General features: G+C 44.6%; 1 protein-coding gene across 2 annotated transcripts in view; it reads right to left on the bottom strand.

The window, feature by feature from the left end:
* Positions 1–375: 375 nt before the first annotated feature.
* LOC119979063 (protein phosphatase 1 regulatory subunit 12A-like) overlaps positions 376–24,937 on the bottom strand; it is a 264,490-nt gene continuing 239,928 nt past the window's right edge. The window contains exons 23-24 of one of the 2 annotated variants that reach the window (XM_038821045.1): positions 22,198–22,248; positions 376–5,892 (exon numbers count right to left, since the gene is read on the bottom strand). In XM_038821045.1, the coding sequence (XP_038676973.1) occupies positions 5,806–5,892; positions 22,198–22,248 (138 nt within the window). In that variant the 3' untranslated portion in view covers positions 376–5,805. The remainder of the gene's footprint in view (positions 5,893–22,197; positions 22,249–24,937) is intronic. The other variant, XM_038821046.1, reaches the window with a different exon arrangement.

The following is a 24,937-nucleotide window of genomic DNA, read 5'->3' as shown; positions in this document are numbered from 1 at the left end:
CGATGTTGTGCCGAACAATGATCACCCTACTTAAACCCACGTAACCCGTATACCCATAACCCAACAATCCCCCCATTAACCTTACACTACGGGCAATTTAGCATGGCCAATCCATCTGACCCGCACATCTTTGGACTGTTGGAGGAAACCGGAGCACCCGGAGGAAACCCACGCACACACGGGGAGGACGTGCAGACTCCACACAGACAGTGACCCAGCCGGGAATCTAACCTGGGACCCTGGAGCTGTGAAGCATTGATGCTAACCACCATGCTACCGTGAGGCCCCCTGTGAAGCATTGATGCTAACCACCATGCTACCGTAAGGCCCCCATATAGCACACATGAATTGTATAAAATTCAAGATGCACACAAATACTTAAAATTCATTTATTTATATTTGACAAAATACATTTTTCTGACACTCTATTGAAGCCTGTTTCATGCAGGTACAAGATGTGAACAGCTCTGTAAGCAGATGAGAACTCAATGCATAGACCAATAAATAAACCATAAAATCTGAACAGCTGATGTAAATTCCACACACAAAAAACATACGTACATCAATCACACTTAACAGTCTGCAGTGCACCAATGTCCAAGTATGAGCTCCAAGTTTTTTAACCACATATATTGAAAGAAAGTTAAAATGCTAAAAATTTTTTACTTTGGACACAGCTACTGGTTCGCAAAATAGACAGAAATGGATTCAAGTGCATTTGGCCATTAGTATAAAAGTTCATTCTAGGTTTTCAAGTAATTGTAAAACTAGACATTCTGCACTAATTTATGCAAACTTGCAATTAACATTCATAGTGAAACCGCTGCATCATATACATCTGCTGAAATAAACAGCACAAACAGCAGAGTAAATTCTCCCACCTCGAAGCCAGGGTTGGATTTGTACTAGGTTGTGCAACTGGCCCAATGTGAACCTCCAGCCATTTTATGACCCAAGTCAAAACAGTACATTCACCAGGCTTCTGATGAGGGGAAACTTAAGCATGACTTTCCTTTTTTCTTATATGTTGATTGACCACCTTGTGTATTTTCAGCAATCGATTAAGATATCCGGCATTTTAAAATTTTATTTTCAAATCTCCTCTTCGAAACTCAATATTGACCAAACCATTACTGATCCCAAATTAATCAGTTGTAGTGCAAAATGTAGTTCAGGATGCATTATTAAAAGGCAAGGGTTGAAATAATGTCTCATGGATAGAAATTCCTTCTAGACTACTAAAAATAGGTGTCTAAAATAAAGCAAAAATCTAAATAACTTGCACCACCTATCAATGCTGGCTATGCTACAGGCTTACTTTAAATCAATTAACCATTATAGTACCATCGTAAATCTCCTTGCAGTTTTCCTGGCATCCTAACCATTTGATACTATTAAGGGCGAGGCCTAGATTTGAAGGAATTGAAAGAGAAAAATATATTTAGACAGCAGCCAACCCAGTGTCACCATCCTTCACAGTCAAGGCAAGATCTGGATTCTCCCTGGAACAAACCTCTTCACAAATTCTTTAAACACGGACTGCACTTTTTACAACTTTAATATGTTTGACATGAAAGAGACAGAATGGCAGTTTATCCATTCTCGTATTAGGTTTATTAGCAAAAGCCAATCAAGGAACTAACACATCAGTTTAAAATTTATACTTCAGTTGAGTCTTAAAATATAAATGGTTATGGATTAGAAGTCATCACTTAGAGATGCTAAGGCAATTTCAGCATGCAAGACAGAGCACAGCATGAAGTTCATATTACTCACTTGTTTATACTGTAATGAGTCCGAAATAATGGCCGTCAGTGAGAATGGAGTGGATAAGTTTCTGGATTGCACAATTCAATTGTATTTGAATTATTTTGTCTATTCCACAGCAAAATTTAGACTAGTTTTATGCCAGTAAACATTAGATATAGATCAACAGCCCTCAGGGCTTTTGTAGTATAAGAATTGGGAACAGTAGACAGGAGTTCAAACAGCACCATGGCAACTTATGTTGAATTAAATAAATTTGGAATAAAAAGATAGTTTCATGATCACCATTATGGATGCTATCAAATTGGCATTAAAACCCCAACTGGTTCACTAATGTCCCTTCAGGGAAGAAAATCTGCTGGCCTTACCCAGTGTGGCCTATATGTGACTCCAGACCAACAGCAATGCTCTCAATTGCCCTCTGAAATGGCTTAACAAGCCACCGAAGGCAGCTCACTACTACATTTTTAAAGATAATTAGGGATGGACAATAATTGCTGGCAATGCTAATGATGCTGACATCCTATGAATGAGTGACAGGAATAATCTCAACTGCGTACTACCCAAAACAGTAAAACATTTCATTTATAGGGATAAGGTGTCCTTTATGGTTTTAATACAAAGGGGTTTGCATACCAAATGCGCTCTCATCCCCATTTGTTAGTAGTCTCAATCACACAATGCTGATCTATAGGATGCTGAATCAAATGAACGTTTTCGACACCAGGATCTCCAAACCCCTAATTTGAAATCCGGTATATTTTAGATGTTTCTATTCTTGCATATATTCTTGGGAATGAAGCTGGTCATCTGCAACATCACCAACTCTACAGACATTTATCTAGACATTCTTTAGTCTGTCAGTTGCCAGGGGTCAATAAAATTTTATTTAGGCCCTAATTTAACTGCTTGGGACAACTACATGCGTATAGACGCATGCAAATGTGCAACATAAAAAGTTCCTATTAAAAAAAGCTGCATACAAAGCAATAGATTTTAATTTATGATGTATGGTTTTTAATAAGAGATAAAAAGTACATTTTTACTAAAAATTGCCTCCATTTTTAAAAATCACTATTTTTAATTTAATATTTACTGAGAAATATCTTCAGTATCCTTTCGCATTGCTTTGGGGAGAAGCTAAATAATAGGTTGAATACTTCAAAGAGGAAGTTGTTTGAATTGCTTTCACAGTCTATACACATGTCACTAGCAGTAACCTTGAAACAGGCTGCTGTGCACCCAGAGTTGCAGGAAAAGGGAGCCGAGAGAAAAGATGGCCCCTTGAAAAGGAGACATTTTTAATTCTACATTTTCTCCACAGTCTAATTATTTCATCATAACCTCACTGCTAAAAAGGCCTTGGAAATTGTTCCAATTCCAGTTTTGGCCATCACAACCTGCCAGCCACATCTCAACCCACCCACCATCAACCCCCTCCTCTCCAGCAAAGTTATGTTGGAGTACAGCACGCTCAAATTAATAGCCTGAGTGCATGCACTTTTAATCTTCATTTTAATTCAAATTGCATCACCCAATCATGATAGTGGTGAACAGCAAGTCAAATTGTGATTTGTAGGTCTCTTGTAAAGGATAAAAATAATTTCATGTTAATATAAGTTTGATTTATTGTTAAAAAGTCAAATATTGCTATTTTACAAACAGCATTACTCTTGACCAGAAAATGTATTATAAGGTAGTGAATTCACTGCTGATCCACTAGGTGGTACAATCAATTCTTTTAAGGTGCACTGAACTGGACCAATACAAGTTTCAGTACATTTTTTGAAGTTCAAAGTTCATTTTTCTTTTGACAACTGTAAATCTGATGGTGATTCTAATGAGTCATTAAGCACATCGAAAGAATAATGACATTTCTGCAAAAAACAACCCTTCATAACACACAAGCTGCACCTTATGTAAAATAGTTTTTCCAATGTTGGAACCAATAGTGCCACAAGAATTTAATACACTTACTGTATTCAGAGCGATAAAGACTCACATTTAATAGAATAATATGCAAAGGTGACAATGCATTTAGTCCTTTCCATTTACATACAATTGCTGTACAACATTATTTCCAACCTGAAATCAGTGGTCTATTTAACCATAAAATACAGATGTGTTTACAAGCTTTAAATAACGTGTACATTTCCCAACATGATAGAAATGTGACAGAAATGTTCAAATTATAACACTAAATTATATCTAATAGCATATTCAGAGCTTTTAAAAGGCCACCGACAGTTGCATAATGTAAATTCCCAGCAGTCTGTACCCTCCTGTGGAGATTTCATATGTACATAATCTTCATTCTGTATAAAAGACTTAATAGTTCAGTCCCTTTGTATTCTATCCAGTAACAATACAACTGCAAGCCCCATTTTGCACAGGATTTTTAAAATAAAAACCAGCCAATGCATTTTGAATAACCTGTAGGCTTGACTAAGGTAAACATAAAACACAAACTGATGGCCTTTTCTGTACCACTGATAATATATACACACGCGCGCGCGCACACACACACACACACACACACACACACACACACACATATATATATATATATATATATATATATTTATAATATACACATATTTTGATTTCAGTACCATATTTCATTGCCTATAGTAGACACTTTAGCCATGGAATGCACTATACAAATTACTACATTTGTCTCTGAATTCCATTAGTTTTATTAAGGACTATACAATGGGTCTTTGGATGGATCCCTTCCCTGAACTCTATAGTATTTATAAGGAGTGCTCACTACAGAAAAGTACCGTTTCATGTTAAATTCCTGCAGCAGTGGTACACAGAGATAGAGTATAGTATTAATCATGCAGTGAAAATCTAAGAAAAGGTGTCTTTGAGCCTACATTAAAGTTATAAAGTCCTTTCAGTGTATAAGAATAAACAAAATAGAAGTGTAACTGAAAACTAGCTTTAAAATAAGAGATGAAGCACAATAACGTCTCAACAGCAAAAATGCAAACCAGATATAGTACATTAAAATGCATCTTTGAACCAGCCTCAATAAACAACATTAACCTGAACTAACTTTTTCTCGGAGTTTGTTGGATAGATGCAAAAACTCAAGAGTGGCGACCACTGAGAGTCCAAAGATGTGCAGGTTAGGTGGATTGGCCATGCTAAATTGCCCTTAGTGTCCAAATTTGCCCTTAGTGTTGGGTGGGGTTACTAGGTTATGGGGATACAGTGGAGGTGTGGGCTTGGGTAGGGTGCCCTTCCCAAGAGCCGGTGCAGACTCGATGGGCCGAATGGCCTCCTTCTGCACTGTAAATTCTATGAAACATTAAATTTCATACAGTCGCAGATACAACCAAAAGCCTCTGATCATTTTAAAGCTTTCACTACAAACCAAATAAAAAAGAAATTAACATCCACTGCTGATAATGAAGGCAACAGAAATCAGTGAAAGGAAGGCAGTCAATTGAATAAGATCACATTAAAATAATAAAACAGCATATTGCACATACAATTAATACTTTCTTTCCCATACAGTCTAGCTGATGGTTTTTATTTAAAAAAGAAATAAGCCATGTTCTGCAGTGATTTTAATTACTGTGCAAAGAAGCGAATACTGCATAACAAAAGATCCTTCCCAAGCGCAGCCAATAAATTGAGGTGCAGTGTTAACATGACTGAGCAGTTGTGGTAGTGGAAGGCATTTCTGAAAGCTGTTTCTGAAACTCTACAGGTTGTAGTTCAATTGCGAGAAGCTGCAAGCATCACCTCACCAAGTAGACACACTCAATACATTCTCCCCAACAGTTCTCACAAACAAGGTTGTTTGAATGCAGCAATTAAAGACCTTATAGTTGCTGCATAGGGCCATAACCTGAAGAATCTCAACAGACATGAAATGCAGGGAGACAGCCATGAACAGACAAAATCTAAGTGTGAGCTCCTCTCATTGCCAAGGAGACTATTCTTTATTGTGATGGCTTTCACAAGAGCAAGGAGGCTCTTACAGCTGATTTTATTCCCTTCGCCTCTTGCTCAGAAAGACTACTTTCATTTTGACAGTTTACTAATAACTCGGATTAGTGCGCCGTTCTCATCTTTCAGCCTTTGGTTGTCCGATTTCAGTTCTGTTAAAACCTGAAAGGAGAAAGAAGTAGTTTCACAAATTTTCTCAAAGTATGAGTTAATTAAGTTTCTGCTATTCACCCCCGACAAAAAAAGATCACTTAAAAAAACATCCACCTTAAAGCAGTTGAACAAGTTATAAAAGTGCTTCTAATATTGCTGCTGTTTTTGGACTCAATTGACAAGAATGCCAACTGCAAGCAAAATGGGTGGCATCTAAAACTGGGACTGAATACTACAACTTTGGCAGCTCTGCAACAAAGGTGCATGGTCTTAAATTGGCACTGAAAAAAGCCAATTTTAGACTTGATTTCAAAAGGGCAAGATTGTATGTTAAAATTAAAATATTTTGACAAAAGTTTCATACGTTGTTTTATTGACTACTAAACTAATATTCAGACTAAATGTAAAAGATTATTTTTTCAAAAAGCAGCTTTTGCTGACTGAAGATGACAGTAACCTCCAGTCATAAAACTGAAGCAAATAGCAAACTGCAACCACTTTAGGTTCAATATCCTACATTAATTGTTCATAGTTGAATGCTTTACTTCAAATTAAATACGGGTTGCTCTTGTGGAATAAACATACATAGAACATAGAACATAGAACAGTACAGCACAGAACAGGCCCTTCGGCCCTCGATGTTGTGCCGAACAATGATCACCCCACTTAAACCCACGTAACCCAACAATCCCCCCATTAACCTTACACTACGGGCAATTTAGCATGGCCAATCCACCTAACCCGCACATCTTTGGACTGTGGGAGGAAACCGGAGCACCCGGAGGAAACCCACGCACACACGGGGAGGACATGCAGACTCCACACAGACAGTGACCCAGCCGGGAATCGAACCTGGGACCCTGGAGCTGTGAAGCATTGATGCTAACCACCATGCTACCGTGAGGCATAATCTGAATAACTTTTCAATTCGAGTGAATTATTTGTAGATGAAAATCTGGATGACAAAACTGATGCAAAATATCCAGCTACATTAAGTCCACATTTGTGTGCAATGTTGAAAAATTAATGTGCAGCTATTAGAATTGGCCACAAGCGATGGAGAAGGCAAATTTCTGGACAATTCTACTGGTGCCAGCATTGGGAGATACAGAAAGCTGGAGCACTAACAGCATCAGAATAAGATCTAATAGTAGATAATTCCCCTTTTCAATAGAAAACCAAATTAACGTTGAATTTGGATGCCAATTTGGATGGCTTTACAAGATTAATTTAAATTTAGAATCCTGTTGTGAACTATACATGATCAAAACCTTTATTTGCAAAACATTTGGATGCTTTTATATTGTGCAAACATACCACAATAAATAAAAACAGTTAACAGAAACAAAGTGCCATTACTGTATTCAAGTCAATTAAACTCATCTGAGTAGCAATCCCACAAACAGCCTAATTCGGATGAAAGCCCGAGACATTAAGGAAATATAACAGGTGTCCCAAGGTGTGATGTGGATCAATTAGTCAATTATAACTTTTCTTCTTGTGAATCTCCATTGTAGAAGTTTTTATTTTATCCCTTTGCCATGTTTTACACTTTGGACAAGTAGAACCCATGGCCAAAATAAAATATAGGATAACTGACAACTCATAAGCTGCATAGCCTATCTTGCTTATTATAAAAATGGTATTCTGGGAGACATTTAGAAACAGTCAAAATGAAGATTTAGGGATGCTTCAAAATTTAAAAAAATAAAATAAAAACTGAATTAGATACAAGATAGAGCTCCAAAGCACTTCTCAATCCCTTGTGCCTTATGAATCGGGTGCTGATGTCCTGTATAATTGCAGAAACATTATCCACAGAAGTTGGATTTCAACTATGTGCAGAATAATTCTAGCACAATATCCAAGTGATGTAATGAATCAATTTGAAGCAGCAAAATTGAAAATATAGACAGTGCCCATAACATTATCAATCAATATTCCACAGGAAAATTACAATGCATTTCCTTCCTGCTACTCTTACACATGTCAAACTGGACTTTTGATATTACAAATTTTTGGAAAGACTGTTCTGAAGGCTATATTAAAATACATCTTTGGACTGAGTTTAAGACTGCTTCAAAATGGCACCAAGCTACCAGACATAACTGTGGATTTCAGACTGAGTCTGGTCTTCTGAGGGAACAAAAGACGATCTTTAATGTAATTATGGTTCACTATGGTCTTGTCCATATTGAACCAAAATTGTTGATGTTGCATTGTAAGAATGTAAATTGTGCCTTGGCTAAGACAAAAGAACCACAGGTGAGAGAAGGGTGATTTGAAGTTGATGCCCTATTTGGGAGATGATTTAGCATTTTGTACAGGTCACATGATAACAGCAACTATCTTAGCTCTTATAAATGCATTAAAAAGGACTGAGAGAAGCTGAGAGAAACAAAGACATCTTCAAGAAGCAGATAAGAGCTTCAACATAGGGGGAGTGTAGGCATCAAACCACTGTAATCAACCAAGTTAAAAAGGGCCAAAACCCAGCTTTTTGAAAGAGAATTTAAAAAACTTCCCTCTCCCCAATTCCATTTACTGAAATCAACCTCTGGCAATTTGAGAGCGGAAGCCATTGCAGTTGCAGACACAGTGGCACAGTGCTTAGCACTGCTGCTTCACAGCATCAGGGAGCCAGGTTCAATTCTGGCCATGGGTGACTGCCTGCGTGGAGTTTGCACTTTCTCCCAGTGTCTGCCTGGTTTCCTCCCAAAGTCCAAAGATGTGCAGGTTAGGTGGGTTGGCTATGCTAAATTTCCCCATAGTGTCCAAGGGGGTCGGAATGCAGGAATTCTATGGTTCTACCTCTGCAACCACTGCGTATGTGTTAGCAAATTTATCTTTTACGTAACTTCCAGAGCAACAGGGTGAAATAAACTAAACTTTTCTGTTTATGAAAAAAAAATGCTTTCCTGTCGGGTTATTTTAAATGGTATTCTCATTCCACAGCTAAGAAAAACATTGACATCTACAAATACATTATTCACGGGTAACTTTTGGGGAAGCATTTTTGAATCGACCCCTTTGCACCCAGTGCGAGATCCTGGCAGAAAGGGTGAATCATGCGAGAGCCCCAAATCGGGCTCCCCGCCAGGCCGATCACGGGTCACCTGACTCGCTCCACCCAGCGGGATCTGGATCTCCATCTCGCTGACCGAGATCCAAATCAGCACATTTAAATGAACTTAATGGTTCAGTTATGTACCAGGGCACGCACTCACCCCGGCACCCAGGACTCAACGACCGTGCCTGCGTGAGCTCACCAGGGACACTCTGGCCCCAGTTTGCCAGGAGACTTGACAGGTTGAGGGGTGAGGGCGGTGGCCTGAAAGGGAGGGAGCCTAAAGGGAGGGGCGGGAGGAGGGGGGGATAGAGAAAGAAAGATCGAGGCTGTTAAAAACGGTGCCCAGAACTGCGAATAGCCGTTCCTGCTGGCGAGATAATCTTGCCAGCCGTGGCGTTGAATTGCAAGGTGATTCTTAGCACTGCAGCCACCAAGAAACACCCCGCCGAAGACACCCAAAATCGGACATAGTTTTAACTCCACGCCCATTGTCAGTCTAAAAAAAAATTTACTTCAAGAAAAAAGTGCAGTAGGAAAATTAGTAGGACAGGGCTGCTCCAGGATGCTGTAGCTTATCTCGCCAAGCCAACATGTACTGTATATGCAAGATGTAGGCAAGTAACTACAGCATTTTATTCTAATAACTAGAAATAAATTTACAGCTTAAAATTACGTTGAATTTGAAGTGCTGTAATTACATTTATTTTTGTATACAGAAAAAAGCCTCAATTAAGTGCACAGTGCAACATCTAGGAACAAAATATGGATCTGTAATTTAACACAGATGCAAAGCAATGTAGCGAGATTCAAATGACAAAAACAATGTCGTGCTTAAAATGTCTTACTCTGGGAGGCACTGAAGGCAGTGGTGAGAGGGGAGCGGATTTCAATCCGGGCGTACAGGGACAGGACAGATAGAGCAGAGACGGACCGAATGATTAAGGAAATTCTACGGACGGACAGGAGTTACGTGGAATCCCCGTAGCCAGAGTTACTCAGGAAACGACAGAGGCTGCAGGCCGAATTTGGGGTGCTGACTACAGGCAAGGCTGTACAGCAGCTTAGAAAGGTAAAAGGCGTGACTTATAAGCATGGGGAGAAGGCCAGTAGAATGCTTCCGCAGCAACTGAGGAAGAGGGAAGCGGCTAGGGAAATAGGGAGGGTAGTGGATGCGGAAGGTAATCTAGTAGGTGATCCAGCAGGGCTGAACAAGGTCTTTAGGGACTTTTATAGGAAGTACACTTCTGAAACCACCTTGGGACCTGGGGGGGGGGGGGGGGGGGGGGGGGGGGGGGGGGGCAATTAGGTGATTCTTGGACGGACTGATCTTCCCAAGAGTGCGGAGGGGGTTGGTGGACGGACTGGGGGCCCTGGTCAGGATCGAAGAGGTGTTGGGGGGCCTGAAGGTCATGCAGTCGGGTAAAGCCATGGGGCCGGACGGGTATCCGGTGGAGTTTTACAAAAAATTTGCCAGGATAGTTCGGCCGGTGCTGGTCAGGGTCTTTAGCGAGGCAAGGCACAGAGGGCGTTTACCCCGACGGTGTTGCAGGCCACCATCTCGCTCATTTTGAAACGGGATAAGAACCTGGAGGCCCGTGGGTCATACAGGCCGATCTCTTTGATTAACATAGACGCCAAGTTACTGGCCAAGATTTTGGCGACGAGAATTGAGGACTGTGTACCGGATGTAATTGTGGAGGACCAAACCGGATTTGTAAAGGGGAGGTAGCTGGTAGCCAACATAAGAAGGCTGCTCAACATGATTGTGAGGCCCCCGGAGAGTAGGGAGGTAGAGATAGTGGTAGCCATGGATGCTGAAAAGGCTTTTGACCGGGTCAAGTGGGATTATCTGTGAGAGGGACTGGGACGGTTCGGGGGGGGGGGGGGGTTCATCAACTGGGTCAGGCTATTGTATCAGGCCCCGGAGGCGAGTGTAAGGACAAACAGGACAACATCGGACTACTTTAGACTGCACCGTGGGACAAGACAGGGCTACCCTCTCTCCCCACTGCTGTTTGCGCTGGCCATCGAGCCGCTGGCAATTGCACCGAGAGCTTCTAGGGGCTGGAAAGGGCTGGGGGGGGGGGGGCGCGAGTGGAACAGAGTCTCGTTATACGCGGATGATCTACTGTTATATGCATCGGGCCCAATGGTGGGGATGGACGGTATTATGGCAACCCTGAGGGAATTTGGCCGGTTCTCCGGATACAAACTGAACATGGCTAAGGGCGAGTTGTTTGTAATTCAGGCGAGGGGGCAGGAGAGTAGGCTGAAGGGGTTGCCGTTCAGGCTAGTGGGGGAGAGTTTCCGATATTTGGGGATTCAGGTGGCACGGGACAGGGGCAGCTTGCACAAGCTCAACCTGTCCCGACTGGTGGAACGAGTGAGGGAGGAGGTCCGGGGGTGGGATGCGTTCCCGCTGTCATTGGCGGGGAGGGTGCAGACTGTTAAGATGACGATTCTCCGTGGTTCTTGTTTGTTTTTCAGTGTCTTCCCATCTTTGTCCCACGGTCCTTCTTTAAGAGGCTGAATAAAATTATTCTGGGATTTGTATGGGCAGGGAAGTCCCTGCGGGCGAAGAGGGTGATGCAAGAAAGGAACAGAGGAGAAGGGGGGCTGGCGTTGCCAAACTTCAGCAACTATTACTGGGTGGCCAACATAGCGATGATAAGGAAATGGATGGTGTGTGGGGGGTCGGTTTGGGAGCGGATGAAGGCTGCTTCGTGCAGGGGCACTAGCTTAGCAGCCCTGGTCACGGCGCCTCTGCCGCTTTCGCCGGCACGGTACACCCCCAGCCCGATAGTGGTGGTGGCTCTTCGGATCTGGGGCCAGTGGAGGAGGCATGTAGGGGAGGTAAGAGCGTCGATGTGGACCCCAATCTGCGGCAAACACCGATTTGCCCCGGGGAACATGGACGGGGGCTTTCGACTGTGGAGGAGGGCGGAGATTGTGAGGATGGGGAATCTGTTCCTGGAAGGGAGATTTCCGAGCATGAGGGTGCTGGAGGAGAAGTTTGGGCTGACGAGAGGGAACGACTTAAGATACTTGCAGGTGAGGGATTTTGTACGCAGACTGGTGCCGTCCTTCCCATGTCTCCCGCCGAAGGTGAGGCAGGACAGGGTAGTTTCTAGGGAAGAAGTGGGAGAGGGTAGAGTTTCAGACGTCTACAAGGAGCTAATGAGAGCTGAGGATACGCAGACCGAGGACCTGAAGCGCAAGTGGTGGGAGGAGGAGCTCGGGGGGCGGGGGGGGAGGGGGGGGGGCTGGAGGACGGTATTTGGACAGAAGCCCTGAGCAGAATAAACACGACCGCAACATGCGGCAGGCTCAGCCTGATCCAGTTCAAGGTCGCGCACCGGGCCCACATGACGGTGGCCCAGATGAGTAAATTCTTCGGGCTGGAGGTCAAGTGTGCTAGATGCGCCGGAGGGCTGGCTAACCATGTATACATGTTCTGGTCATGCCCTAAACTCAAGGGGTATTGGCAGGGATTCGCAGATGTCATGTCCCGGGTGTTGAAAACTGGGGTGGTAATGAGCCCGGAGGTGGCAATCTTTGGGGTTTAGGAGGACCCGGGAGTCCAGGAAATGTTCTGGCCTTTGCTTCCCTGGTAGCCCGGCGACGAATACTGTTAGCATGGAGGGACTCAAAGCCCCCGAGGGCTGAGGTATGGCTATCAGACATGGCGAGCTTTCGTGGCCAAGAGAAAGTCAAGTTCGACTTGAGAGGTTCGCTACTAGGGTTCGCCCGAAGGTGGCTGCCATTTATTGACTTCTTTGCAGAGGAGTAAGCGTCAGCAGGGGGAGGGCGGGGGGTGGGGGGCTGGGGTAGAGTAGGGGGATATTGAGGCAGGTCCGTGCGTGAACAGAGCCGTGGTTTGCATTACGTTTAATGGGAAATTTGTGTCTTGACTTTTTTTGTTTGTACTTTACAATGTCATTTTTTCTATATGCCTAAAATACCGCAATAAAATGGTTTGTAAAAAAAAAAAAGTCATTACTGCATTCGAAAGGGAATGTTCCTGTTACATCCTGATTTTTTTTTATGCGTACTTCCTTTGGTGAGAAATATGCTGCCGTACACAATAAGATAAAATTACTCAGATGACTTGTGAGGAGCTTTGTTAAGCAAGTGAAGTAGCTTGAAAGGACCTTAAGGTGCAGGAGAAAATAGCATTACTGCATCTTTCCTTTGGTGACTGCCAGCGAGATATCCCATGGCTACATGTACAATGGCAGTCTAGGCAAATGCTCACTGAATTTTTCCTCTTCTTCTGGAACAAATAACTAGGGGAGCAATCTTCCGGCCTCGTTACACTCGCAGTCAAGCTTAGCGAGGCCGGTGAATAGCGGGAGAGGCCAAAAAGGAAATCCGCGCCGGGAGCCAAACTGTTTGCGATGCAACCGGCTCACTCCCGTCAGCAAAACTGGGATCTCGCGTAGTGTGGCGAGAAACCAATTATCACCACTTCAGCCCCATTTCCATACAATCAACGAGAGCGACACCGTATCCAACGGCCTCCCATCATTCAGCGGGCACCCGGCAAGTGGTCATGCTGGCGCCGATTAGTACTCGTTTGGGAAAACGTAAATATGGCGGAAGGGCTTCTGTGGGCTTGCCACCCCAGTGCTCAGCAGTGGGGGGTGGGGTGGGTGGAGCTCCGCTGGGGTGGGCCGCCACGGGAGGGGGAGCGCAACCGCTTGAAGCACCACCATGCCAACCCCTGGATCCCAACCCCATTCCGGGACCAACCCTTGTCCCTGCCTGTCTGCCCCACCGTCCATCCACTGACTGCTGCGTACTCTGGCTGTGCGGCTGAAGTATATCGCTAATAGGGAATTGGCAATCGTGGGTAAGTGAGCATTTAACACATGCCAAGTGGATTCCTGTGGGCGGGTGGGCCATGTAGCATGTGGGTGTCATTGCCAAGCACCTCAATCGCACCTTCATCGCTGGACAGTGCCTGAACACTGCGGGAGGAAACACCACACTCGCAGTAACCAACATCCGAACACCCAGGAGATGGGACACACCCATGTTCACGGCCGGAGGCTGGGTGAGTGGCACGTGTGGGGGGGGGGGGGGGGGGGGGGGGGGGGTTATGTGCTGTACAATAGCCCATTCCAGATACTGCTGTACCCCTCCCGCCCCGCAAACTCCCATCTCCACCTCTTCCCCCGATGCCCTCAGTTATCTTCAATGTGCCTGGCCCTCCTGGCTCGACCACAACACCGGAAGGTTTCTCCAGGATGCACACAAGAGGAGGAGGCAGCCAGCTGCTTACCTCCACCAGTGACCTGCGATGCAACTGACGAGCGTCCTCTGGGGCCGGAGGGCGCCTGCTCACTTTTCGGCAGCACATGCACAGCCATGCCGCCCTGTTCTGTGTGCTGACTGCAAGACACAGTCTTGTTAGAGAGGTGGAACTCGGGAGAACCGGTGGCCACCGTCACCACTCCATGGGATGGGTCCGGGTTGACGGTCAGCACCCCGTCCTCCCGCTCGGCCCATAGGGTCCTGGAGTTCACCGTGGGACAGAGAATCAGCTGGTATGAGCTCCGTCTGCTCCTGCATCGTCTCACTCTGCCAGCCCTGGTCTGCACCATGGTGTCGACATCCTCAGTGATGCTCCTCAGTGACTGGAACATGCTCTGCAGTGCCTCAGCCATGCCTACCTGCGACTGGGACAAGCTCCACAGCGCCTCGGCCTTTCCCATCTGAGAGCGGGACATGTCCCTCAGAACCTCATCAAGATTAGCTTGGTACTGGATGACATCCCCCAGCGAGGCGGTCATTCTGCTGAGACCCTCCGCCATGAATTGAACCCAGGTCCCTGGAGCTGTGAAGCAACAGTGATAACCACTGTGCTACCATGCCTACTCAACCTTGCCCTTTGCCTGAGGTATGGTGAACCTCAGGTTAAATCACAATGGCAGCTCACCCTCTCAATGGAGAAAGCAGCCTCTGGTCATTTGGGACTATGGTGATTTTGCTAATGGAAGTAAAGATTGAATGAGAATTTCTGCAGAGGTCGATTAAGTGGCTGCAATCATTCTGAAGCATAAGTGAACATTCCAAATGACTACTTGTTTATTTTTAAATAGAAGTAGATGCTGCTGAAACAAGTTATTTAGCTGATGGGATCCTCAGGGTTTGATATTGCAGACCGATAAGGTAATGTTATCTTGTGAGCAAATATATTAGAAATATATTAGAAAGCACAATGCTGAATGTCAGAGATCAGTACACAGGAGAGTATCATGTTGGTTCTCCATTCAGTTCCAACTCAAAAATGCTGTGACTGATGCACTAAGCAAGTAGCAGTTCTTTGTAAAACAGACTGCCAGCATGTTTTCTTGGCAGCACAAAAATATGGCTGGGTAAGGACTGAAAGCTTGGGCTCGAAAACTGATACATTAGTTTTCTCCCTGTCGATCACAAGGCTAAAGCATGGATTGGAGAAGAAGTCAATGTGGCATTGCCTGTCCAGCTCTGAACCAGTAACTGGTGTATCAGCAAACAGGAAATCACAAAGCAGGTCCTTGAAAATCTTGGTCTTTGCCTTAGAAAGAATACAGCAAAAGAGGCCAAGGGAAACAATTTTATTCTGTCCACTATCTCTTCTCAATTTTGTACACCACAATTAAGTCACCCGTCAGCCATGGGCGACATGGTGGTGTAGTGGTTAGCACTGTTGCCTCACGGCACCAAGGACCCGGGTTTGATCCTGGCCCTGGGTCACTGTCCGTATGGAGTTTACACATTCTTCCAGTGCCTGAGTGGTGTTACCCCTGCAGTCCAAAGATGTGCAAGGTAGGTGGATTGGCCACACTAAATTGCCCCTTAATTGAAAAAAATGTCACCCTTAGCCTTCTTTGTTCCAAGGAAAATAACCCCAACCTAGCCAATCTCTTCTCGTACCTACACTTTTCTAGCCCTGGCAACATTCTTGTCAACCTCTTCTGCACTTCTAGAGCAATTACATCCTTCCTGCAATGTGGTGACCAGAATTGCACACAATACTTCAGTTGTGGCCTCACCACTGTGTTATGCAATTCCAACATGATATACTTACTTTTATATTCTATGCCTCTGCCACTGAAGGAGAACATTCCATATGTTTTCTTTACAACCTTGTCTACTTGAACTGCTGCCTTCGGGGACCCATAACCTTGTATGCCAAGATCTCTCACATCTACCCCTTTAATATATTCCCATTTATTGCGTGCTCCCTATAACTGTTTGATCTTCCTAAATGCATGACCTCACTTCACTGTGTTAAGTTCCATCTGCCACTTTATCGGCCACTCCACAAACCTATCTATATCATTTTGGTGATTACAGCTATCCTCTACACTGTCAACCACTCAGCCAATCTTTGTGTCGTCTGCAAATTTCCCAATCGTGCCCCCCACATTCACGTCCAAATCATTAATATATAACATAAACAGTAATGGTCCCAACACCAAGCCCTATGGAACACCACTTTAAACAACTTTCCATTTGCAACGACAGCCATCGACCATTACCCTTTGTTTCCTGTCTCTAAGCCAACTTTTTATCCAGTTTGCCACATTGTCCTGTATCCCATGGGCTTTTACCTTTCTGACCAAAATGCCAGATGGGAGTTTGTAAAATGCCTTGCTAAAATCCACGTACATAACATCCCCATGCGCTACCTTCTTCAACCCTTCTACTCACTTCTGAGTTGCCTCAGATTGAGCAGCATCTCATTCATGGGATATCTGATTTTGGTGCCAGGATCACCATCAGGGAAGACACTGGAGAACATGAGAGAAAAACATGTTGGCACTAGCACGCAGCCATGTTCAGCTCCATTGGTGAGTTGGAATGGGTCAGATGATCATCATCCAGGACGTGTGAGCCTGCTGTCATGGAAACACTGATGAATTTCTCAGGGCAGTAAATTTCCCCAACTTTCCAAAAGCTTTCACACTGATTGCATCAAAGACCTTGGTCAGCTTGACAAATCTAGCTTAGAGTTCTCTGTTCTGTTCTTGGCATTTCTTCTGGAGCTTTCAAACTGCTAGCACCATATCAGTGGTTCCTCCACCTTTTCGGCAACTGCACCAATTGCAGCAGATCCTGGTAGAGATGCTGCAGCAAACAGTTCAGTAGAATTCTGGTTAAGATTTTGCATTGTAGCCCATCTGCAATCTCTCTGTGAGATCCATCTCCAACTACCCCTAGGTCGACCCCTCTTTCTGCTGCCCTCCACTTTGCCATGTAGAGATCGCTGTAGCCTTTTGCTCTGATCAAAGGGTTAAAGTATTAATGTTTTGTTCTGAATTGAATATTTGTTCTGTGTACAGATTGAATAATTTTGGCAACAGTGCACCGACTTGCTTGAACAAATTTGATTGTCCACCATCCAGTCTAATCTTTGCTATTTGGTCCCTATATAGGTTCTGGATAAATCTAATTTTAGTGTCAATGTCACTTTTCAACAGCACATGCATTAGCTTTTGGTGATAAACACGATTGAATTTTTAAAAAAAATTACTCGTGAAGAATGTGTGTTTACTTTCAGACTTTTTTTTTTAAACCAAAGGTTGTCCTTGGGTTAAATATTCTCTCTTGTTCCTACTGCAGGTCTAAATCCAGACTGTATTTCACCAATGTCTGGTCAAATATGTTATTTCTTTCTCCTATGATTTTTAAGGTCAGTTTTAAGTTTATAGTTCTAAATTGTATGCACTCCATTGCTTTAGGTTTCTTTGGTCACTTAACAAGTAATGAATGTCACATGGAATTTGGAATGCATCTTTTGGTAAAAATTTGATCCACAATTTTCTATATCAGTTCTAGTTTTGTTTCTCCAAGGGATGTTAGGTGTTCTGTTGTTACTTCATCTATGGCTGGAGTTTTTCCTATTCTCATCAATTTCAAAGTATTCTTTACCTCTAATATCATGTTTGGGCCTTTATTTGCCTCAACATTTTGATAACTCCCTTGATTTGGCTCGTTGTACATTTATATATATATATATATATATATATATTCTTTACATGTTTGATGGAGGAGGAGGCGGTAGTGCAATGGTATTGGCATTTTACGAGTGATCCAGAGACCCAGGGTAATCCTCTGGAGACCAGAGTTCAATAGAACATTTGTTTCCACAGCAAGTGTAATGATGATTGTCGCTAAAACCCATCTGGTTCACCAATTTCCTTTTGGGAAGGAAACCGGACATCCTTACCTGATCTGGCCTATTTATGACGCCAGACCCACAGCAACATGCTTGACTCTTAAATGTCCTCTGAAATGGCCAAGTAAGCCACTCAGTTGTATCAAACTGCTACGAAGAAAACGCAAAGAAATGGAACTGGAGAGACACGTAGCATCGACCTAGACAACGGTAAACTAACATCTGGGGACTTGTGCCAAAATTGGGAGAGCTGTCTCACAGACGAGTCAATCAACAGCCTGACAAAGTCATACTCAAGGAATCACACCTTACAGGTTATATCCCAGACACCACGATCAGCATCCCTGGGTACATCCTGTCCCACCGCAGGATAGACCCTAGAGGCGTGGCAGCACAGTGGCATACAGTTTGGAGGAAGTTGCCCTGGGAGTCCTCAAAACAATTCTGGTCCCCACGTCTCATGGCAACAGGTCAAATATGGGCAAGGAAACCTCATGCTGATTATCACATATCATTCTCCCACAGCTAATGAATAAGTACTCCTCCATGTTGAACACAACTTGGAGATGGCTTGGGTGCAGAATGTACTCTGGGTGGGGGACTTCAATAACCTTCCCAGAGAGTGGCTGTGTAGTGGAACCACAGACCAAGCTGGCTGGGTCCTAGGGCATAGCTGTTAGATTGGGATTGCGTCAGATGGTGAGGGAACCAAGAGGGAAAAACTTACTTGACCTCATCCTCACCAACCTGCCTAACGGATGCATCTGTCCACGACAGTATTGGTAGGAATGACCACTCACATTTCTCATGGAGGCACAGTTCCGCATTCACATTGAGGATACCCTCTTTCATGTTGCACGGCACGACCACTATTCTAAATGGGATAGACTTTGAACAGATCTAGCATCTCAAGACTGGGCATCCGTGAGACTCTGAGGCATCAGCAGCAGCAGAATTGTACTCAACCACAATCTGTATTCTCATAGCCCAGCACACCTCCCGCTCTACCATTACCATTAAGCCACGGAATCAAACCTGGTTCATTGAACATTGCAGGAGAGTATGCCAGGAGAAACACCAGGCCTACCCAAAAATTAGGTGACAACCTGGTTAAGCTACAACACAGGAGTACTTGTGTGCAAAACAGCAATAATAGCCAGAGCTAAGCAATTCCACAATTGTGTCCTAGTGTCCTAGGCCCAACCATCTTCAGCTGTTTCATGAATGACCTTCCTTCCATCATAAGGTCAGAACTGGGCTGCTTGCAGATGACTGTACAATGTGCAGTACTATTCATGATTCCTCAGATACTGAAGCAGTTAATGTCCAAATGCAGCAAGACCGGGACAAGCCTGAAGGCTTGGGTTGATAATGGTAACATTTGCGTCACACAAGTGCCAGACAATGAGCATCTCCAACAAGAGAGGATCTAACCATCGTCCTGTGAAAATGAATGGCATTATCATCGCTGAATCCTCCACTATTAACATCCTGGGGCTACTTATCATTGATCAGAAACTGAACTGGACTAGCCATGTAAATAATATGGCTTCCAGAGCTGGTCAAAGGCTAGGAATCCTGCAGTGAGTAACTCGCCTCCTGATCCCCCAAGAGTAGGTAACACCATCTGCAAGGCAAAAGTCAGGAGGGCAATGGAATATTCTCCATTTGCCTGGATGAGTGCAACTCCAACAATACTCAAGAAGCTTGACACTATGAAGGACAAAGCAGCCCACTTGATTGCCACCTCTTCCACAAACATTCAATCCCTCCACCTCTGACGAACAGTGGCAGCTCTGTGCATAATCTACAAGATGCACTGCAGAAACTAACTTGGGTGCCTTAGGCAGCACCTTCCAAACCCACGACCACTACCATCTAGAAGGACAAAAGCAGCATACCTGGGGACACCACCACCTGGCAATTTCCCTCCAAGTCACTCACCATCCTGACCTGGAAATATATTGCCTGTCCCTTCACTGTTGCTGAGTCAAAATCCTGGAATTCCCTCCCTAACAGCACATCAGGGACTGCAGCAGTTCAAGAAGGCAGTTCACTACAACCTTCTGAAGGGCAACTAGGGATGATCAATACATGCTGGCCTAGTCAACGATAACTGCATCCTGCAAGTGAACTAAAAAGAATTCAACTTCAGATTTCCCCCACAAAGTTTTATAACCTAAACTCAAGTACCTTGGAAGAACAGCTTATCATCCTACCAAAGCGTTTCATCCCACAAAGCGCTAAATTGTGAACAATTAGCACAAAATATGAACTATTTCAACAGCATTACAAAGTTAACATCCAGATACAGCAGTTTTAGTTCCCTAATTTTAGAAAGCTATGCATTTTCCTAAATGCACCGAGGCTTGCATTTCTAGATTATTAATGAACAACAAACAAATTGAAAATAGGCAGGTGCCACAACACTCATCAGTAAACCAAGGGAGATAATGATTAGATTCATGAAAGAAAATGCTCCCCTTCCTGTGAAAAAGCAATAAATATAAAAGCACAAGCATGTGAAGTAATATAATTATACATAGCATCCACCATTTTAATTTGGTTATTCAAAGTAATAAATTGGCCTGTATATCAATGATTTTCGATTGACAATGATTTATTACCACTATTCAGTAACATCTATGTCATTGTCATCCTACTTTTCTTCTCTAACTGAAATACCAAGCACGTGGTTCTCAACTGTCAATGGGTATCCACCGACACAAAAGGAGCAGTTCACGCAAAATTAAGTAGATGCTGCATGAACAGGTAGCAGAATCAAGGTGTGTTATTAATGCAGGCAAAGAGATCTGGCACAGTAGAGGTTGCACACCACACAATATTTCTCATAATGTGGCAACATTTGGAAATTTCAAAGATTCCAAAAAATATTGCAAAGAAAATAGTCACAGAAGAAACCCGATGTGGTCGAGCATCAAGGTTAAATTCATACTCTATCTGACCTGGAAATGTTTGGTGCTGACAGAGCCATTCCAAGCTCGAGTTTAGAATGAGGTCCAAATCTTCATGCCAGTTTAGATATATGTTTACTACCTGGACATGAAGGCCACTAACCCTCCTAGCTGACATGAACCAAGAGATAGTCTCATCACCTCACAAGGAGTGTAATTTTATTTGTCAGGGAACTCTGGTGTTGAGACATAAGACACCACTTACCAAATTATGTTTGCCACTGCTAAAATTGCTCACTATTCAAAGAACACCCAGGAATCACAGAATTATAGAATTTACAGTGCAGAAGGAGACCAATCGCCCATCGAATCTGTACCGGCCCTTGGAAACAGTACCCTACCTTAAGCCCATACCTCCACCCAAACCCACATCGCCACCCTTTCCCCATAAACCCACCTAATCTGTTTTGGACATGAAGGGAATTTAGCATAGCCAATCCACCTAACCTGCACACCTTTGGACTGTGGGAGGAAACCGGAGCACCCGGAGGAAACCCACGCAGACACGGGGAAAACGTGCAGAATCTGCACAGACAGTGACCCAAGCCAGGAATCGAACCTGGGACCCTGGCACTGTGAAGCAACAGTGCTAACCACTGTGCTACCGTGTTGCCACAATAGAAGAAATGAACTATTCCTGTGATTTCCCAGTTAGACTTGTTTTATCCATATAATGACAGTTTGAGAAACTTAATCAACTTAAATGGGAAAAGCTTAATTTTCAGGAATCTAGGTTCAGAGCTGATAATACACCTTAATAGGAGGCCAAAGTGCAAATTAAATGAAATGAAAAATGAAAATCGCTTATTGTCACGAGTAGGCTTCAATGAAGTTACTGTGGAAAAACCCCGAGTCGCCACATTCCGGCGCCTGTTCGGGAAGGCTGTTACGGGAATTGAACCGTGCTGCTGGCCTGCTTGGTCTGCTTTCAAAGCCAGCGATTTAGCCCTGTGCTAAACAGTGCTGTGCTAAACAGCACTTGCCATCAATACTGAAGTATATTCTTCAGATAATTGCTCGCACAGTGGACTACATTAAACACTGTCTCATGGGATATACCATTCCTGCTTGCATAATGAAGAACCAAAATCACATCATACCTTTAGCTCTTCCTCCATTTCAGAAACTTTCCTTTCCAAAGCACGTTTTTCCTGTTGGAGACCAATTACACTTTATGTTAGAACAACAAAAATAGAGAGCATTTCCAGCTTAAACTTTATAAATGCATGTTTTGTTCCAACTTTCGCTCTTGCTCTCAAGGCCAACATACAACTATTAGCAAGCTAACTGATCATGACAGGAACAGTCGGACAGCATACAGAAGGCAATAGATTCCAGAAATATATAATCTTTTTTTATTGTGCCCTTCAAATCTATAATTCAGTGGGTCCTCAGTAGGTGCTCAGCCTAACTCAGCAAGTTGGCAGAAGCTGCAGACTAGAAAAATGCCGAGCTCACAAGTACCCAACTGAGACCTCTATTAGAACATAGAACAGTACAGCACAGAACAGGCCCTTCAGCCCTCAATGTTGTGCCGAGCCATGATCACCCTACTCAAACCCACATATCCACCCTATACCCCTAACCCAACAACCCCCCCCTTAACCTTACATTTATTAGGACACTACGGGCAATTTAGCATGGCCAATCCACCTAACCCGCACATCTTTGGACTGTGGGAGGAAACCGGAGCACTCGGAGGAAACCCACGCTTACAGGGGGAGGACGTGCAGACTCCACACAGACAGTGACCCAGCCGGGAATCGAACCTGGGACCCTGGAGCTGTGAAGCATTTATGCTAACCACCAATGGGGCAGCAGGGTAGCATGGTGGTTAGCATAAATGCTTCACAGCTCCAGGGTCCCAGGTTCGATTCCCAGCTGGGTCACTGTCTGTGTGGAGTCTGCACGTCCTCCCCCTGTGTTCGTGGGTTTCCTCCGGGTGCTCCGGTTTCCTCCCACAGTCCAAAGATGTGCAGGTTAGGTGGATTGGCCATGCTAAATTGCCCGTAGTGTCCTAATAAAAGTAAGGTTAAGGGGGGGTTGTTGGGTTATGGGTATAGGGTGGATACGTGGGTTTGAGTAGGGTGATCATGGCTCGGCACAACATTGAGGGCCGAAGGGCCTGTTCTGTGCTGTACTGTTCTATGTTCTATGTTCTATGCTACCCTGCTGCCCCTTCAGCATGCCACCATGCTACCCTGCTGCCTATTGATAGGCAAATTCTGTGGCGACTCAGAATATCTGCATTCTGCCTCTAATTTCAGCCCACCCTGCTGAGTTCATAGGATACTTCTGCCCTCCGGCGACCCCATGGGCGAGATTCTCCGGGAATTGGCGGGGCGGGCAGAAATGGCGCAGTGGAGTGGCGGGAACTACTCCGGCGCCGGGCTGCGCCAAAGGTGCGGAATCCTTCGAACCTTCAGGGGCTAGGACGGCGCCAAAGTAGTTTGTGCCCCGCCGGCCGGCGTGGAAGGACTTTGCGCCGCACCAGCCGGGGCCTAAGGGACTCCGCCGGCCGACGCAGGTCCGCACATGCGCGGGAGCGTGAGCGTCTGCTGACGTCATCCCCACGCATGTGCAGTGGGGTTCACATTCGCGCCGGCCATTGCGGAGGCTTACACGGCCGGCGCGTAGGAATAGAGTGCTCCCACGGCTCAGGCCCGCCCGCGGATCGGTGGGCCCCGACCCCGACCCCCCCCGGCCCGAGGACCCCAGAGCCCGCCCGCGCCACCAGGCCCTGCCGGTAAGGGACCAACTCCAATTTACGCCGGTGGAACCGGCATAGAATGGGCGGGATTTCAGCCCACCGGAGAATCGCCGGGGGGAGATCGGCACGGCGCGATTCTCACCCCCGCCAAATCTCCGGCGCCGGAGAATTCGGAGAATCCTGCCCCATATGTTTGTTCTGAAGTCTATGAAATCACTTGGGCATAAATTAAAACTTGCATATTGTTTGTTTCTCTTCCCCGAAAATGTTTTTGTCGCAATTTATATCACAATTGCATGGTAGCACAAGTGGATAGCACTGTGGCTTCACAGAGCCAGTGTCCCAGGTTCGATTCCCCGCTGGGTCAATCTGTGCAGAGTCTGCACATTTTCCCCTTGTCTCTGTGGGTTTCCTCCGGGTGCTCCAGTTTCCTCCCACAGTTCAAAGGTATGCAGGTTCGGTGGATTGGCCATGATAAATTTCCCTTAGTGACCAAAAAAAGGTTAGGAGGGGTTATTACGGGGATAGGGTGGAAGTGAGGGCTTAAGTGGATCGGTGCAGACTCGATGGGCCGAATGCACTGTATGTTCTGTACATTTGTTATAACATTTTTTCTATAATTATTATTAATCTTTCCCTTATTTATATTACCTTTTTCATACTTAATATAATGCTTAGATCATTGTAGGATTATAGAAAAATAGGACCAATCTGGCTTTTATCACTTACAATAACGTTTTTCTTATAACTCCCCTGTACAGGGTGATCAGCTGTCATCATTACAGATAAAGCAAAACACAAGGGCCCGAATTCTCTGGCCATTCACTAGTGGAGGGATTCTCTCGTCCTGCCAGCAGTGCACTCCCGCCCGCGAGTTCCCCTGTGGCGTGGGGTGACTTCAGTAGGATCTCCCAACAGTGGCAGGAGCAGAGAATTCCACAGCCAACGAACGTCATGCCGCTTCCCGCCACTGAGAACTATGTAGCCGAGAGGTCAGAGAATCCCACCCAAAGTATTTGGTGAACAGTTTTGATTGGGAACTTAAAATTGTTGAAAAACTAAAAATGGGGAGACTTTTTGTCTGGGCAATTTGTACACGCTTAGAAATTTGTGGTAGGAATAGGGAGTTG

The sequence above is a fragment of the Scyliorhinus canicula genome, chromosome 15, assembly GCF_902713615.1.
Source record: "Scyliorhinus canicula chromosome 15, sScyCan1.1, whole genome shotgun sequence".
NCBI classification, from domain to species: Eukaryota; Metazoa; Chordata; class Chondrichthyes; order Carcharhiniformes; family Scyliorhinidae; genus Scyliorhinus; species Scyliorhinus canicula.
This window is presented reverse-complemented; position numbering and strand designations above follow the sequence as displayed.